This window comes from Panthera tigris, chromosome B1, assembly GCF_018350195.1.
Source record: "Panthera tigris isolate Pti1 chromosome B1, P.tigris_Pti1_mat1.1, whole genome shotgun sequence".
Lineage (NCBI taxonomy): Eukaryota > Metazoa > Chordata > Mammalia > Carnivora > Felidae > Panthera > Panthera tigris.
This window is the reverse complement of record NC_056663.1, coordinates 115,716,677-115,733,309: the sequence shown is the minus strand read 5'-3', so window position 1 is coordinate 115,733,309 and position 16,633 is coordinate 115,716,677. Positions and strand designations below refer to the sequence as shown.

The 16,633-nt window shown below is 35.1% G+C and overlaps 1 protein-coding gene across 5 annotated transcripts in view; it reads left to right on the top strand.

Annotated features, from left to right (window-relative positions):
* Nucleotides 1-16,633, top strand: part of AIMP1 (aminoacyl tRNA synthetase complex interacting multifunctional protein 1) — a 38,853-nt gene that overhangs the window by 11,301 nt on the left and 10,919 nt on the right. For all 5 annotated transcript variants that reach the window (XM_042984078.1, XM_042984079.1, XM_007080935.3 and 2 more), the window contains exons 3-6: nucleotides 1,363-1,476; nucleotides 4,633-4,797; nucleotides 7,419-7,624; nucleotides 13,896-14,064. In XM_042984078.1, the coding sequence (XP_042840012.1) occupies nucleotides 1,363-1,476; nucleotides 4,633-4,797; nucleotides 7,419-7,624; nucleotides 13,896-14,064 (654 nt within the window). The remainder of the gene's footprint in view (nucleotides 1-1,362; nucleotides 1,477-4,632; nucleotides 4,798-7,418; nucleotides 7,625-13,895; nucleotides 14,065-16,633) is intronic.

Genomic DNA, 16,633 nt, shown 5'->3' with positions numbered 1-16,633 from the left:
ATATGTATTTTAGTAAGTAAATTCTTAGGTGGATGGTATTACCAGACATATGAGAAAGTCATATGCTGTATGATTCACATACATAGAATCACCAAGAATGCAACAGACATAATGCTAATTGATATGAGTGTTTATTTAGTCTGCCTTTATGTTAGCAACTCCGATAGCAGAAGCAGCTTTCAGTTATGTTTTTGATTTACTCAGAATGATGAATAATTCTTCGGGTAAGGCTGTGAACAAAGCAAAGAATAGTTTATTCTTGATTTATATGATACTTGGTTTATAAAAAATTCAGGGTGTGATGAAAATGTTTAATAATATTTTGTGTTTATATATAAAACATAGGATCTAGGCTCAAATGATTAACAGGATTTTCACCTACACAGATGTACAATCGGTCAGTGGAAAATTCTGCAGAATGTGAAACAGCTCTTCATTTTATGAGTGTATCTAGCATGTTTCGGGACATTTGGCGTCCCTGACTTCTGCCCAATAAATGCCCCAAAATACTCCCACAGATTTTAAGAATCCTACCTCGGGAGCAGTCCTAACCCCACTGAGAATCATTGTTTTTTGTTTGTTTGTTTTGTTTTGTTTTTATTCTTTTGTATATCCTGTTGCTCACCTTTAATGCACGTATTATATGTTGAGCAAATCTTTGAAGCTATTTCACTCACTAAATGTTTGGCAGGCCAGCTCAACCTCTGAGAAATTAGGAAAAAAAGAATAACAGATTGTACTTTTACAAGGTAATGATTAAAAAGAAAGAAGTGAGAATAGTTTTTTTATGGTTTGCTATCATTAGATCTCCAGCTTAAAGAAATAATAATGTATCTTAATATTTGTCTCATTTTGATAGTTTATGTATTATTGATTTGTCATTAGCATCATTATGGAAGCTAGAAAAACGATTCATAAACAAAACTTAAAAAAATTTATTTTTAAATTTTTATTCAGTTTTTGAGAGTGAGAGAGTGAGCATAAGCAGGGTAGGGGGTATCAGAGAAAGAGGGAGACACAGATTCTGAAGCAGGCTCCAGGCTCTGAGCTGTCAGCACAGAGCTGGACGTGGGGTTTGAACTCATGAACTGTGAGATCATGACATCAGCCAAAGTTGGATGTTCAACTGACAGCCACCCAGGCGCCCCATAAACAAAACTTTTCTGTTCTGTTATTATTTTGCAGATTTTTTACCGTTTTTGTAGTTTAATAAATTCTAAACTGATATAAAGGAATAGACAAATATTTGTTTACTGGTATTATCTTAGTTGTGTTTATACTGCTGTGCTCTTTTCAAATAGTATTCATAAGAAACCTTTTAGAAAACATGGCTATCTCTTTACTGGATTTTCTTGATCCTAGTTTTGCAGGCAACTTTGAGAGAAGAGAAGAAACTTCGAGTTGAAAATGCTAAATTAAAGAAAGAAATTGAAGAATTGAAACAAGAGCTAATTCAGGCAGAAATTCAAAACGGAGGTGATTAAATATTGAAATAATAAGTTGTTTTGATTTATAATAGTAATTATATCATTGTTTATTAAGTTAGGTATTATGCTAGATTTCTCATTTTATCCCCACAGTAGCCCTTCTTATGCAATTGTTCCCCTTACAAAAGAGAAAGTGGAGATTTAGGAAAGGCAAATGATCTTGTTTGAGCTCATGCAAAAAGTGGCAGAGCTGGGTTTCAAAAACCTATGCTTTTAGTGACGTTGAGCATCTTTTTCATATGTTTGTTGGCATCTGTATGTCTTTGGAAAAATGTCTCTTCAGGTACTATGCCTATTATTAAGTGGATTATTATTATTGGTGTTGAATTATTATTATTATAATTATTTTTGGTGTTGAATTATAGTTGTTCTTCATATAATTTGGATATTAACCCCTGATCAGATATATCATTCGCAAGTGTCTTCCCTCATTCAGTTAATTGCCTTTTTGTTTTGTGGATGGTTTCACTGTGCAAAAGGCTTTATTCTGGTGTAGTCTTAGTAGTTTAGTTTTGTTTTTGTTTCTCTTGCTTCAGTTTAGAAAATGTTTAGAAAATGTTGCTGTGGCTGAAGTCAAGAGAAATTATTGCCTATCTTTTTTCTAGGAACTTTCAGATCTCACATTTAGGTCTTTAATCCATTTTGAGTTTATTTTTGTGTATTCTGTAAGAAAGTGCTCCAGTTTCATTCTTTTGCATATAGCTGTTCAGTTTTCCTAACACCATTTGTTGAAGAGACTGTCTTTTTTCCATTGTATATTCTTACCCTCATCAGGGAAATCATACTGTACATGTGAAAGTAATGTAGCACACTGTATGTTAATTATACTTGAATTAAAAAAAAGAAACTTTGGTTAAAAAAATTTTTTTATGTTTATTTATTTTTGAGAGAGAGGGAGAGACAGAGTGTGAGCAGAGGAGGGGCAGAAAGAGAGGCAGACACAGAATCCGAAGCAGGCTCCAGGCTCTGAGCTATCAGCACAGAGCCCAACGTGGGGCTCGAACTCACAAACCGCGAGATCATGACCTGAGCTGAAGTCAGACGCTTAGCTGACTGAGCCACCCAGGGGCCCCTTTTTTAAAAAAAATTTTTTTATGTTTATTTTTGAAAAAAAAAAAAAACTATGCTTTTAATCTCTGTGCTATATGTTTCAACTAGATCATCACTGTTCCCTATTAGTTATTGAAAATAAGCCGTAGTAATATTTAGCTGACATTTATTAAGTTTTACTATATGCCAGGCAGGTGTGCCAAGTGCTTCATGTATATTATATATTTTATCCTTAAAATTGTGTACACAAATGTCCTTGTTTTATACATGAGGAAATTAAAGCTGACAGCTATAAAGTAATTTGCTTGAAATCATAAAGTTTTTATAAATGTTTATTTATTTTGAGGGAGAAAGAGAGAGAGTGCATGCGTGTTGGCAAGGAGGGGAGGGGCAGAGAGAGAATCCCAAGCAGGCTCCACGCTCAGTTCAGAGTCTGATGCAGGGCTCAATCTCACAATCGTGAGATCTCTGACCTGAGCCAAAATCGAGTCTGTCGCTTAACCAACCGAGCTACCCAGGCACTCCTGAAATCATATAATATTTAGGTTATTCAACTCAGCAGATAATTATCATTTCAATTATGTTATAAATAAAAATTTAAATTTTACTGAATTATTTTAAAGGTGTCTAGACAAATTTATATTATAGAACAACAACAATAATAATAGCTCTGTTACAATATTAAAGTACCACACAGAGAGACGCATTTGATTATACTATAGAAAATCTTTCCTAAGTGAGTTAAGTAGGCCCAAGTATAGTGAAAGTCTCTCTTACTACTTCCTATCATGTTATTCTGTCAGAGTGGTTTATTTTGAATTCCGTAGTATGGGTTCTACCCTTTGTGAGCTAAACAAAAGTAAGGAAAAATCAATAATGTGTGCTTAAAACTATCAACTGAAGAGAATATTGTTTGTTAATGAAAAATGTGATCTTTTCCACAACAAAGAGATTTGGAATACAGGTACAGAATTAAATAAACAGTTAAAATATTAGCAGTGTAAAACTGCTTTCCATTTTCCCAGTTCCAAAAGTTTGCCCTGGAACTTTTTAAACTCTAATCTTGTTAATGAAATGCTAAAGCATATCAACAGCTTAAATTATTGTATTCTGTCAAATGGTGGAACATAAAATAAGGAGTGTCACATTACTTAATGAAGCAATAGCCTCCAGGGAACTTAAAAATACCTCAGAAAAGTGGTCTGAATGTTGGCCAGAATCTAACCCACATCAAAATCCCTCACAAGATTTTGTTTTTCCATATTCACTAGGCCATGAGAGTGTTTTTAACATTGCTGAAGGAATTTTCTTCCTTAAAAAGTTTTTTGAAATAGAATTATGGACTTGCATCTCCATTAATGCTGATAAAGAAATGACTATTATTAAAACACTTTCCTAGTTAATTGTTCAGTATGAAAGAAAACCTGAGTGAAAAACATGCCATCTTGCCAAACCATGAGAGGCTAGTCTCTGGAGACAGACTGCCTCAGTATAAATTTATTTTCCTACTCATTCTGTGTGTGATGGGCCAAGTTTTTAACTTCTGTATTGCTCATGTTGATCATCTGTAAATGGGGATGTGAATAGAAGTTACTGCTTTGAGAGGTGCCTCGGTGGCTCAATCGCTTGGGTGTCTTAACTCTTGATTTCGGCTCAGGTCATGATTCCAGGGTCATGGGATTGAGCTCCGTTTTGGGCTCTGCACTGAGCATAGAACTTGCATAAGATTCTTTGTCTCTGTCTCTTTCTCTCTCCCCCTTTCCCTTGTTTCTGTTCTCTTTCTCTAAAAAACAACAACAGAAAACTTACTGCTTTTAGGGTATTAGAAATACAAGAGTTAATTTATATAAAGCATTTTGAAAAGTGTCTAGGACATAATCCATGATAAATATTAGTCATTATTATTGTGTGCAATTGTCTCAGTTGAGTCATTAGTGATTAAATGAGGATCTTTTAACTTTTATCATGTTTAAAATATTATTAATTTTTTGGCAGCCTTTTTACAGTCTCAGAGAGTAGAGATTTGATAATCATATACAGTGAAATTTTCTTTTAAAAAGAGTTCATAATGACTTTATTTCATTTTCTGTATCAGTGAAACAAATACCATTCCCATCTGGTACTCCACTGCAAGCTAATTCCACGGTTTCCGAAAAAGTGATACAGTCTATACCAATAACAACTGTATCTTCTGGTGCCAAAGAACAGATAACAGGAGGAAGAGCAGAAGAAAAGATGAAAGAGAAAATTGAAATGAAAGGTATTGTTAAACTTCAAGGTTACTTGGCTCTTGACTGGTTTATCAGATGTCAACATTTTCGATATTAATAGTGGTGTCAAAAGAAAGTTGAAACCTTTATGAACTAGAACAAAATTAGGAACAGTATGATATTGGAATATAGAAACTGAGCTCTAAAGGAATATGTGAAGATTGACCAGGTTGACAGGGTAGGAGTGTGTTATTTGAGGTAGAGTATGTTTTAACATAACTAAACATAGAAAGTAGAGATTAAGTGTACAGGTCCATATGTGGTTTGATGTGACTAAATTTTAGTGTATATTTCAGTTTCAGAGAAGTCACAGGTAGAAAGTTAGCTTTTTAGTCTTTTCTAATTTATCCTTAACCTTATTGCTTGAAGCTATTCTCATAAATGTGACTCTTTTTTGACCTCGTCTCCTTTACTCCTTTGTAGATTTCATTTTTCTAGGTATGTCTAAAAAAAGTGCTTTTATAATTCATCATTCATACCTCTCATAACACTTATAACCACTTAAGAATTTTTGGAAAATATGGCTGAGGAATTTGTGAACTAACCTAAGCCAATTTAGCATCTAACACTTGCCAGTTCCTTTTGGTAAACATCAGTAACCTTTCTTAGAAGTAGATAGGAGCTGTACATCTTCTACATAACTTCACCACTGGGTGGTATGGTTATAGTGAAAGCAACTCAAACTAATTCTTTCACTTTATAAAATTCATTCAGATGTAGGCACAAAGCAATCAGTCTGTTCTAAGTATGATGAAGTTCATACCCAAAATAAGATACGTTGTATTTTTGTGACTGCAGGATTAGTTAATCTTCTAGTCAAATGAGACAAGAGTCTTTCTTTGTGGGAGGAAGAAGTACACAAGACCAAATGGAACTCTATGTTTAGAATGCCTGTGTCCAGTGGTACTGTCTGTAGTGATGGAGATACTGTATAGCTTCATAATCCAACACAGTAGCTAATAACCAGTCATGGCTGTTGAACATTTTAAATGTGTCTGGTGTGACTAAGGAACAGAGTTTTTTTATTATTTTAAATTTAAATGTAAATAGCTATGTGTGGTTGGCAGCTACCATATTGGGCAGTGCTGGGATAGTGGAGTGTTCCATTGGTGCTTGGCTGCTAGAATTGCCAGAATCCATTTCTGCTCATGCAGAGGCTATGATTACAATACAGTCTTTGTAGCCTGCCACATGTGAGCATCGCTCATCTTTTAACGAAACATGTCCAAAATCTTTTATGATGACTAAGCTCTTGGTATAGATTTTGACGTTTGCAGTCACCTCTGGACTATGGATTCCTGATAAAAGTATTGCAAATGCCTAGGGAGTAGATTAAAGTTAAAAATGTAGATATGTAGATATACTGTTATACTGCATTATATTAAATATATAGATTATCACTCAAAGGTAACTACTTTAAGATTTTTGGTGTATTGTTTCCTAGTAATTTTGTTGTATATTCTATATCACTTGGATTTTTACTAGCTTTTGCTAGTAAGATTAAACATTGTTCCTTATTTTGAATTACCTCTTCTTTTGTAAGCTCTCTTTGTATAAATTGTGAATGTCCTTACACAAAATCATTCTTTCCCACTTTAGGCAGAATTATTTATCTCTGCATTTCTGTATTATATCTTTGTGTATGTAATGTTTGTCACATATTCATTATATATATCTGTCTTCCTTAAAAGAGATTTTCAGTGCCTTGGATCTCAGTAAATATTTGTTCAAAGATTAAACAAAGGTGTAATCAAGAAGGAGTGCTTCTAAGTCACAACTATTTATCTCTACCCTGTAGGTTGCAGGTGAATAAGTTTTTATTTTGTTTTACTTTTTTTCTCTGCCAGAGAAGCTAAATGTAAACTTAAGGAATATGAATTCTTCATAGGTCACATTTTGATTCAGTGATCAAAGTAATCAAAATGCTAATAAGAGTTAGATTTTCAACATAAATAAGAGGAGTATTTTTAAAACATTAGAATAAAATGTTATCTTCTCCACAGTCGCTCAGATAAACCTAAAACCCTAAGTGTTCAGAGAAATACAAGAAATGGTGAAATTCATTGTATAGTTATTGGTGTGTTTAAAGAGAGAAACATTTTATCAGTGAAATTATACTTGATTATATAGTTCATTCCCTTAGCTGGCTACTAATTGTGATGTTCTTCCTAAATAAAGGATTTTTCACTTTCTAAAGAGTCACAGTAAAAATTTTAAAGGATTTTCTCCAAATCTGTTTCAGGGAAAGGAAAATTTTCTCAATAAAAGTCCATTTAATATCTTAAGCTTTGCAGACCAAAAAGTCATCATAACTACTCAACTGTGCTATACTGCAAAGGCATCCATAGACATTATGTAAATAAATGAACATGGTTTACCAGCTTCTATTCTACGTCTTTAGAGATTTAGGCAGTTATTTAAGAGAGAAATAGCTAAATTAGGGTTTGGGAAATTATGACTCGAATAATTCTTTCCTGTGTTACTATTTAAGTGAAGGTAGGAGATAAACACTCTTTTTCTTTTGAAGCTCATCAGTATTGAAGCTAATGAGTTTTTCATAGTTTATTTTTGTTTTACTTCTGATGTTTAACCATTCAAAAATATTTTTTAGAGAAAAAGGAGAAAAAACAATCAATAGCAGGAAGTGCTGACTCTAAGCCAATAGATGTTTCTCGTCTGGATCTTCGAGTTGGTTGTATCATTACTGCCAGAAAACATCCTGATGCAGATTCTTTATATGTAGAAGAAATAGATGTTGGAGAAACAGCCCCAAGAACAGTTGTCAGTGGCCTGGTGAATCATGTTCCTCTTGAACAGGTAATCTGTACAATTAAAATTACTTCTGCATACACATGTCACTTTTTCTTAATGTTCTTCCATATAATTTTGTATAAGGTGGCCATACCACATGAGTCAGTATTGACTGGATCATTTGATTAATTTTTAATAAAATAAATTTCACCAAAAAAATTGAATAAAAGTACCAAAAACCTGCAAAAGAGTTGCAAATTAAGATCAAATTCATGAGGGTAGAAAGAAAGAAGATGGGGCATCTGGGTGGCTCAGTTGGTTAAGCATCCGACTCTTGATTTCAGCTCAGGTCATGATCTTACAGCTCGTGAGTTTGAGCCCCATGTCCAGCTCTGGGCTGACTGTGGAGCCTGCTTGGGATTCTCCTTCTCCCTCTTTCTCTGCTCCTCCCCTGCTTATGCTATAAATCTCTCTCTCAGATAAACAAACATTTAAAAAAAAGAAGAAACATGCATTATTTTTTCTCAGTTTTTAAAATGTTTTTAGTTTAGTGTTCTATATGTAATATAGTATAAATATCTTTATCATCATTGTTCTGTCATGGAATTTTATTATTCCTTGATTTTTTTAAATCACTGTTAAGTAAACCCAGATAGCATCAATCTAAAAAGTAAGGGTAAGTGGGGCGCCTGGGTGGCTCAGTCGGTTGGGCGTCCGACTTCGTCTCAGGTCACAATCTCGCGGTCCGTGAGTTCGAGCCCCACGTCGGGCTCTGGGCTGATGGCTCAGAGCCTGGAGCCTGCTTCTGATTCTGTGTCTCCCTCTCTCTCTGCCCCTCCCCCGTTCATGCTCTGTCTCCCTCTGTCTCAAAAATAAATAAAACGTTAAAAAAAAAAAAAAAAAGTAAGGGTAAGAATGAATCCTTTTTTTTTTTTTTTATAACTCAAGAAATATTTTCATACTTGAAGAAAAAAAGAGGAGAGGGGCTAATGGAGCTTGAACTTAAAATTTTTAATGGATTTTTTTTGTTTCTTAAAAACTGGATGTTTTATATTTTGTTATTAGGTCTTTAAAATATGTGTATGTGTGTGTGCGTGTGTGTGTATAGACACGTGTGTATTTCCAATGACACTGGAAAAACTTACAGGCAGTAATGGTTTTAATTTGGTCTTTCAAGACATCTTCTATAGTAACTTGAGTCATCTGCCTATTTCCTTTGCCCCATGGTGCTTCGGAGATACTGCAAAGGCTGTAGACTTTTAACATTAAAATAGTTCTTGTCTGTTCATTGCCAACTCTGTTGCTTATTCACTTTGCGATTTTGAATAAATCCCTACATTCATTCATTCATACTTCCAGATACTTCCAGGCACTATTCTAGATAAGGGATATAGCAGTGCATTAGGATGACTGGTAGGTAGGTAGGTAGGTAGATTTGTTTAGAAAACAAAAACCAAAAACCTGCCTTTGTGAAGCTCACAACCCTATGGGGTAGTGAGAAAAATCAACATATAGAGTATATTGAATAGTGGTAAGTATTAAAAGAAAAATAAAGTGGGGAAAGAGTCTATGAGTTGAAGTTAGAATTATGTAATTTTATATAAAGTAGCCTGGGAAGGCATCATAAAGAGACATTTAAGTAAAGGTCTAAGAAAGTGAAGAAAAGTCATATGTCTGTCTGGTAGAAGAGCATTTCAGGCAGTTGTAAGTCAGATGTATGCCTGGCATGTTGCAAGAACAGCAGGAAGCATTGTCACTATAGCAGAGTAAATAAGGGGGAATACCATGCAGTATGAAATCAGAGAGAGGGATGCCAGATGACCTAAGATCTTACAGATCATTGTATAGACTTTGACTTATATTCTGAATGAGGTGAAAGCCATTGGAGACCTGTTGAACTAAGGAGAAACATGGCCTACCTCATAAATTAATAGGATCATCTGGCTGTTCTGTTCAGGTGAGAAAAACAGATATAAGCAGTTTAATGAAAGTTTCTCTTTAAAAAAAGACTTGGTTCCTGTGTATGCTTTTGTTCCCTCTTTTTAACACTCCTCTTTTCTAGGACCAGGACTTCTTTATAACTGCTTATGGTGTTAGGTTCATAAGAAGCTCTGGAGAAAAGAACCAGTTGATCTTGAGCCAGCTCAAATTGGAAAATCTCCTCCAACATTGGGTTTCATCTTTTTTGTTCCCATAAGTTGCAGACAATTTCTTCTCTTCCTACAACTGTCAGCCGTAGCCTTAAACAAAGCTGTTTATATACACGTCTGTATCTAACCTGTCAAGACAGTAGCAGTAAATATTGTATAAAGCAGAAGCACTTTGCCCCCCAAATACTAAACTTTGTAGATTTGTGTGTTTTTCTAATGTAAAGGTCCATGGATATCATCTGATGCTTTAACAGTTGGATCTAGACAACCCTGTTCTTTTTTCTTATACATATATTCTATAACTTCTTTTCTAACATGTGGCATTTTCAAATTATGTATATGAAGAAGAGTCTTATTCATGAAGACCTCTGAAAAGGGGGCCTTTTGAATTTGAGTCTTAGGCCTGTTACTATTTTTATTTATTATTTTTTAATCATAGGATTTGGGGGTAAATTTCCCATAACATTAATTTATAAAAGCATTATTTATTTATTTATTTATTTATTTATTTATTTATTTATTTATTGTTTAATGTTTATTTATTTTGAGAGAGCGCGCACTAGTGTGTGGGAGAGGGGCTGAGAGAGAGAGAGACAGAGAGAGAGAGGGAGAATGACAAGCAGGCTTTGTGCTGTCAGTGCAGAGCCTGATTGGGGTTCAAACTCAAGAACCATAAGATCATGACCTGAGCCGAAATCAGGAGTTGGACACTTGACCAATTGAGCCACCCAGGCACCCGCAAACCATCTTTTTTTATTTAGAATGTGCCTTTTCTCTTCCCCTGCTGTAATAATTCTCTTGTGTGCTATTTTAAGCTTGTTGAAAGAACATAAACAACTGTGTTCCTTGGTTTTGCTAAATGGGGAAAGAATTAAGACACTTCAACTTGTGAAGATTAAAGAAATTTCTGTTCACTTCTATGACAAATTGTAGAAATGGCCTAAATGTTATATACAGTGTACATAATACTTTTGATATTTGTTTTTGAAGTATAGTTGACTTGCAATGCTATGTTAATTTCAGGTGTACAATTGTTTCAGTGATTTAACATTTCTATTCATTACTCAGTGCTCACCACAATAAGTGTAGTCACCATGCAAAGTTACTAAAATATTATTGATTATATTCCCTATACTGTACTTTTCATCTCCATCACTTATTTATTTTATTACTGAAAGTTTGTACCTCTTAATCCCCTATACTTATTTTGCCCATCCTCCCACCCACTCTCCTATCCACTTCCCTCCTGACAACCACAAGTTTGTTCTCTGTATTTAAGGGTCTGTTGTTTGTTTATTTCTTTTGTGTTTTAGATTCTACATATAAGTGAAATCATTTAGTATTTGTATTTCTCTGTTTGATTTCTTTCACTTTACATCATACCCTCTAAGTCCATCCATGTTGTCTCAAATGGCAAGATTTCATTCTTTTTGTGGCCGAGTAATGTTCCAATATATGAGTATTCCACATTATGTATATTTCTATATGTATATACACACACATACACATATGTATGTATACATGTTTATCCATTCATCTATCTGTGGACCCTAGAGTTGCTTCCATATCTTGGCTATTAGAAATAATCCTGCAGTAAATGTAAAGGTGTGTATCTTTTTGAATTTGGGTTTTCATTTTCTTTGGGTAAGTGCCCAGTGGTGGAATTACTGTATCATATGGTATTTCTATTTTCAATTTTTTGAGGAACCTCCAAACCTTTCCTATAGTGGTTGCACTGATTTACATTCCACCAACACTGCATGAGAATTTTTTTTCTCCATATCCTTGCCAGCACTTATTTCTTGCCTTTTTAATACTAGCAATTCTGCCTGTTGTGAAGTGATATCTCATTGTGGTTTTGATTTACATTTACCTGATGAATAGTGATGTTGAGTATTTTTTTGTATATCTGTTGGCCATCTGTCTATCTGTGGAAAAATATCTACTCAGGCCCTCTGTCCATTTTTAATTGCATTGTTTGTGGCTTTTTTGATGTTGAATTGTATAAGTTCTTTATATATTTTGGATATTAACCCCTTATGGGAAGAATCATTTGCAAATGTCTCTCTCATTCAGTGGGTTGCCTTTTTGTTTTGATGATGATTTCCTTGGTTGTACAAAAGCTTTTGTAGTCACAATAGTTTAATTTTGCTTTTGTTTCCCTTGACTGAGAGACATACCTAGAAAAATGTTTCTATGGCCTTTGTCAAAGAAATAACTGCCTGTGTTTTCTTCTAGTTTTATGGTTTCAGGTCTCATAGTTAGGTCGTTACATTTTGAGTGTATTTTTGTGTATGGTGTAAGAAAGTGGTCAAGTTTCATTCTTTTACATGTGGCTGTCAAGTATTCCCAGCACCATAAATTGAAAAGACTGTCTTTTCCCCATTATATAGTCTTGTCTCCTTCGTTGTAGATTAATTGACCATATAAGTATAGTTTTATTTCTCGGCTCTCTATTCTGTTCCATTGATCTATATGTATCTATTTTGTGCCATACCATACTGTTTTGATTACTGCAGCTTTGTAGTATATCTTAAAATCTGGGATTATGATACCTCCAGTTTTGTTGTTCTTTTTCAAGATTGGTGCGGCTGTAGATAGGCTTACGACTATAATGACTCTCTTCGCTACCTGTTCTTACACTGGGCAGGGTTTACTTCCATTGCTGTTGACGGACTTGTGAGCTTACCGGTAGATGGAGCCAGCACTCACCTTAACTGTCTGCAGATAACCTCTGTAACAGCTGCAGGTGCATGAAGGGCAAGGCTTGCTCCCTGAACAGCCTGGTAAGAGGCCTCATTGCAGCAAGTGTGGTTGTGCTGGTGTGTAGGGTTATCTCCCCTTCTTTCCAGGGCTGCAGTCACTTTGGAGTGGTCTAAGACCTGCTTGCTTCCTGTATTTGACATGGTAGGACCTGCTTTGGAAGGGTACCTCCTGTTGTGGGTGGATTAGGTGGTGCATGTATGCAAGGGAATGCTGGGGCTGGGCATGTGGTGCTGGTAAGTTAGATGTAGAGTGATAGCACTGGCTTCTGCAAACTTCAGGCCATCTAGGCAGGGGAGAGCAAGAAAAATGATGCCCTCTGGCACTACTTTCTTTCCCAGAGATGTTTCTGGTAGATCTCTGCCTGTCTAACATATCCTAAGATTAGTCAATAAATCTTCACAAATACCTCAGATACTTCAAACTGCTGCTTTGGTGCTGTGTCTGGTGATGGCTCTTTTAGTGTGGGGGGCTCCGTTTACTGTCACTCTCTGGTTTTCCCAGTTAAGCCCTGCTGATTTTTTTTTTTTTTTTTTTTTTTTTTTTTAAGCCCTGCTGATTTTTAAAGCTTCTAGAGTTAAGTCCTCCTGTTTTTCAAAGCCAGATGTTAGGAAGATTCATCTTCCCAGTTTGGGTCCCCAGGTGTGGGGTCTGACCCCCTTACTCTTCTGTGTTTTGTGACATTCATCCTGTTTGTGGTTAGTCGCCAGGGTTCCCAACTGTGTCTCTACGCTTCCTATTCTTTTTGATTTTGTCTTCTCTCTAGCTGTGGACGATCTGAAGTGCCAGTCTTCAGGTCGATCTCAGAGTTAGTTGCAGTAGATGCAGTTGTTTCATTGGCGTGTCCGTGGGACTAGGTGAGCTCAGGATCCTCCTATTCCGATCTTCCCAAGAGTAATTTTTAAATTAGGACATGAATCTTGGCAATGACCAAGTATGACATAGTATTGGCAATGACCAAATATGTATGGAAAAAAGGATTGTTCATTTATTTCAGTGCTAACACCATGCTAAATGCTTTACATACATGTTACAATATACTCCTAGAGTGGGCTATTTAAGTGGGATATCATTTTCCTCATTTTGTGAGGAAAAAAACATTTCAACTTTATACAATCTGATTGCTAGTACATGGCAGCTAAATTCAAAACCACATCTGTTTCACTCAGTCTAAAAATTATTTAACTGAATAGTCTTGCCTCTGTTCCTTCAACTATAGGGCACTGTCAGTTTGTGGAATTTTTTTTTTTTCATGTTTATGTAAGACTTCATAACAACAATAAAAGATTTTGGACACAGAGACAGATACATCTACAAAAATAGAACATTTTATATTTAGCATATTAGATGTAGCTTAGTGTATTCTAGGTGTAATTATTGTAAATCTCTGTATATATTTAATCACTAATTTGTGTTTCACACAGATGCAAAATCGGATGGTGATTTTACTTTGTAACCTGAAACCTGCAAAGATGAGGGGAGTAATATCTCAGGCAATGGTAATGTGTGCTAGTTCACCTGAGAAGGTTGAAATCTTGGCACCTCCTACTGGGTCTGTTCCTGGAGACAGAATTGTTTTTGATGCTTTTCCTGGTAAGTATTAGTCATTATTTAAAATAGTTTGGGAATCATTGTTCTTTTGTAGTATTTAGTTTAAAACCAGTCTTGGTTTAGTTTAAAACCAAGGCTTTACATTAATTTACATTATTATTAAGATTTTATTATTGAGTTTCTTGAGGTTGGTTCGAGATGGCACATTAAGCACACCATCTAACTAACCATCACCTTCCCCATGAATGCACACATTGCATAAAACTCTAGAGAGAGGGGTGCCTGGGTGGCTTAGTCAGTTAAGCATCTGACTCTTGGTTTTAGCTCAGGTCATGATCTTGGGGTTTTTGAGTTCAAGCTTCACATCGGGCTCTGTGAGGACAGCACAGAGCCTGCCTGGGATTCTTTGTCTCCTTCTCTCTTTGCTCCTTCCCCACTTATGTTCACTCGCTCTTTCTCTCTCTCTCAAAAATAAATAAACTTTAAAAATATATGTTTTTAAAAAACACTAGAGAGAGTTTGTTCTAGGCAAAATACTAGTAACACTTACGTAGCAGAAGAGTATGTTATAGATAGAGAACTAATTAATGTGCTGCAGAGTCTTTGAAGCTATAGATTATCTCAGAATGCAGCACAAAAAGATGAAAAGTTCATATGTGGGGGAAGAAATGTGTAATTCTCCAAGTCCATCTAATAATGTACTTGCATATGCTTTTACTTGACTTCAGGATATAGAGAAAAATTGAGTTAAAACTTGTATTTATTGTAATAATCTCAAAGGAGGTTGCTTTCATATTGCTTGTTTTCTCCACTAAAATGGTCCTGAGATAGAAGAAGTTTTATCATGTGTGAAAAAGTTTCTTCATATAGGTCTTTGAAGCAAAAAAGAAAGGATGCTTGTCAGATATGGAATAAATATTTCCTTCATGAAAGGAGGAGGAAAAACAAAAGAATGCATTTACTTAAAGGATGTTCATTTGACTACAGAGTAATGGAAAAAGTAGAAATAAATTAGGGTAAAAAGGAGAATTAGGTCTAAAAGTCAGAATTGATTTGGAAATATATTTGTAGAAACAGCTGTTTTAATAGCAAGGCTGATGTGATTAGATGGGCCTGCTTTTTAAATCCTGTGTTAACTGTGTTTGATAAAATATTAGGATATGAAGGATTTTAACACTGGACTAAGATAGAAAATATGGTTGGAACCATGGGTTAATTTCCTTGAAACTCAGCTTCCCCCCTCTCCTGGTCAAAGTAGGCTGATGTAAAAAACACAGGGATTGTTTAGCAAGTATCTGTGACTTTGAATACAAGTGTACGTCTTGAACCTTGGTAGAACGAAAACCTTAGTAGTCTGTTTTCTAAGAATCTTTTTTGTTAAACTAGGTTTTGGGAAAATCTCATTTATAATCATTTCTTAAAGCAGCATGATGGCTTTTGGTTCTAGGAGCATATGATCACCACTCTGCTACCACAATATCAGAACACTTCCCCAAAGTTCACACTTTGGGGTAGATCATTTGTATATCTGACAAACCTAAAATTCTATTGAGAAGTCTCATTCACTAAATTGGAATAGAATGACAATAAAAGTAAACTTTTTCCTTTAAGATACTTTTGGTTTACCTTTCCAAGTTAACATTTCCCTTCTTTTCTGTTTAAACATGTAAGATTTTGGGGCACCTGGGTGGCTCAGTCAGCTGAGCGTCTGACTTTGCCTCAGGTCATGACCTCGCGGTCTATGAATTCGAGCCCTGCATTGGGCTCTGTGCTGTCAGCTCAGAGCCTGGAGGCCGCTTCAGATTCTGTGTCTCCCTCTCTCTCTGCCCCTCCCCTGCTCATGCCGTGTTTCTCTCTGTCTCAAAAATAAATAAAAACATTTAAAAAAGATTAAAAAAAATAAACACATAAGATTTAGTATGTTTTCTTTAAGTGTTATTTTGTGATGTAAATTGTAGAGTTATATGCTTAGAATTGGAAGAAAATCCACTATTTTATAGATTTGGTTTGAGGCCCAACAAAACTCAGCTTCTTGCTTACAGTTACATAGAGTTAGTGAAGGGATCAAAGAATAAATGTGCCTGAATTTGTAGCACTGTAGCATTTTTGTTGATTGCTGCTTGCTTTGAATTAATATGGACTATTTCATTAATGAAGGCTTCTTATTCTTTTAGTTCTATTCTTTTAGTTTTAGTTCAGGTTTCATTCCATTATCTCAAAGAATTGACAGGTAGTATTTCAGCACTTGAATCAGGTTTATTTGGATGCTCCTATTGAGTATATTGAAAGTTTTTCATTAGTTACTCAGTGACTTAGCATTAGAGATGTTAATAGCCCAGTATGGATTTCTTGTCTTTATTATATTCTCTAATCTATCCATTTGGCTTCTTATGTGTTTATATTTACATTGTCCCAAAGTCTGATATTTCTTGCAAATTCATAGTTTCCCCTTGCGCATCAGCACATGAGTATGTGGAGAAGGTACAAAAATATAAAGTGAAAAAAGGGAAAACCTGACCTTTTAAAATGGCCCATGAGATTATATTCTTAAGCATCAAATAATTGATGAATTTTAGGACATGAGGTTTGTTAATGTTCATCTTGCTTATGC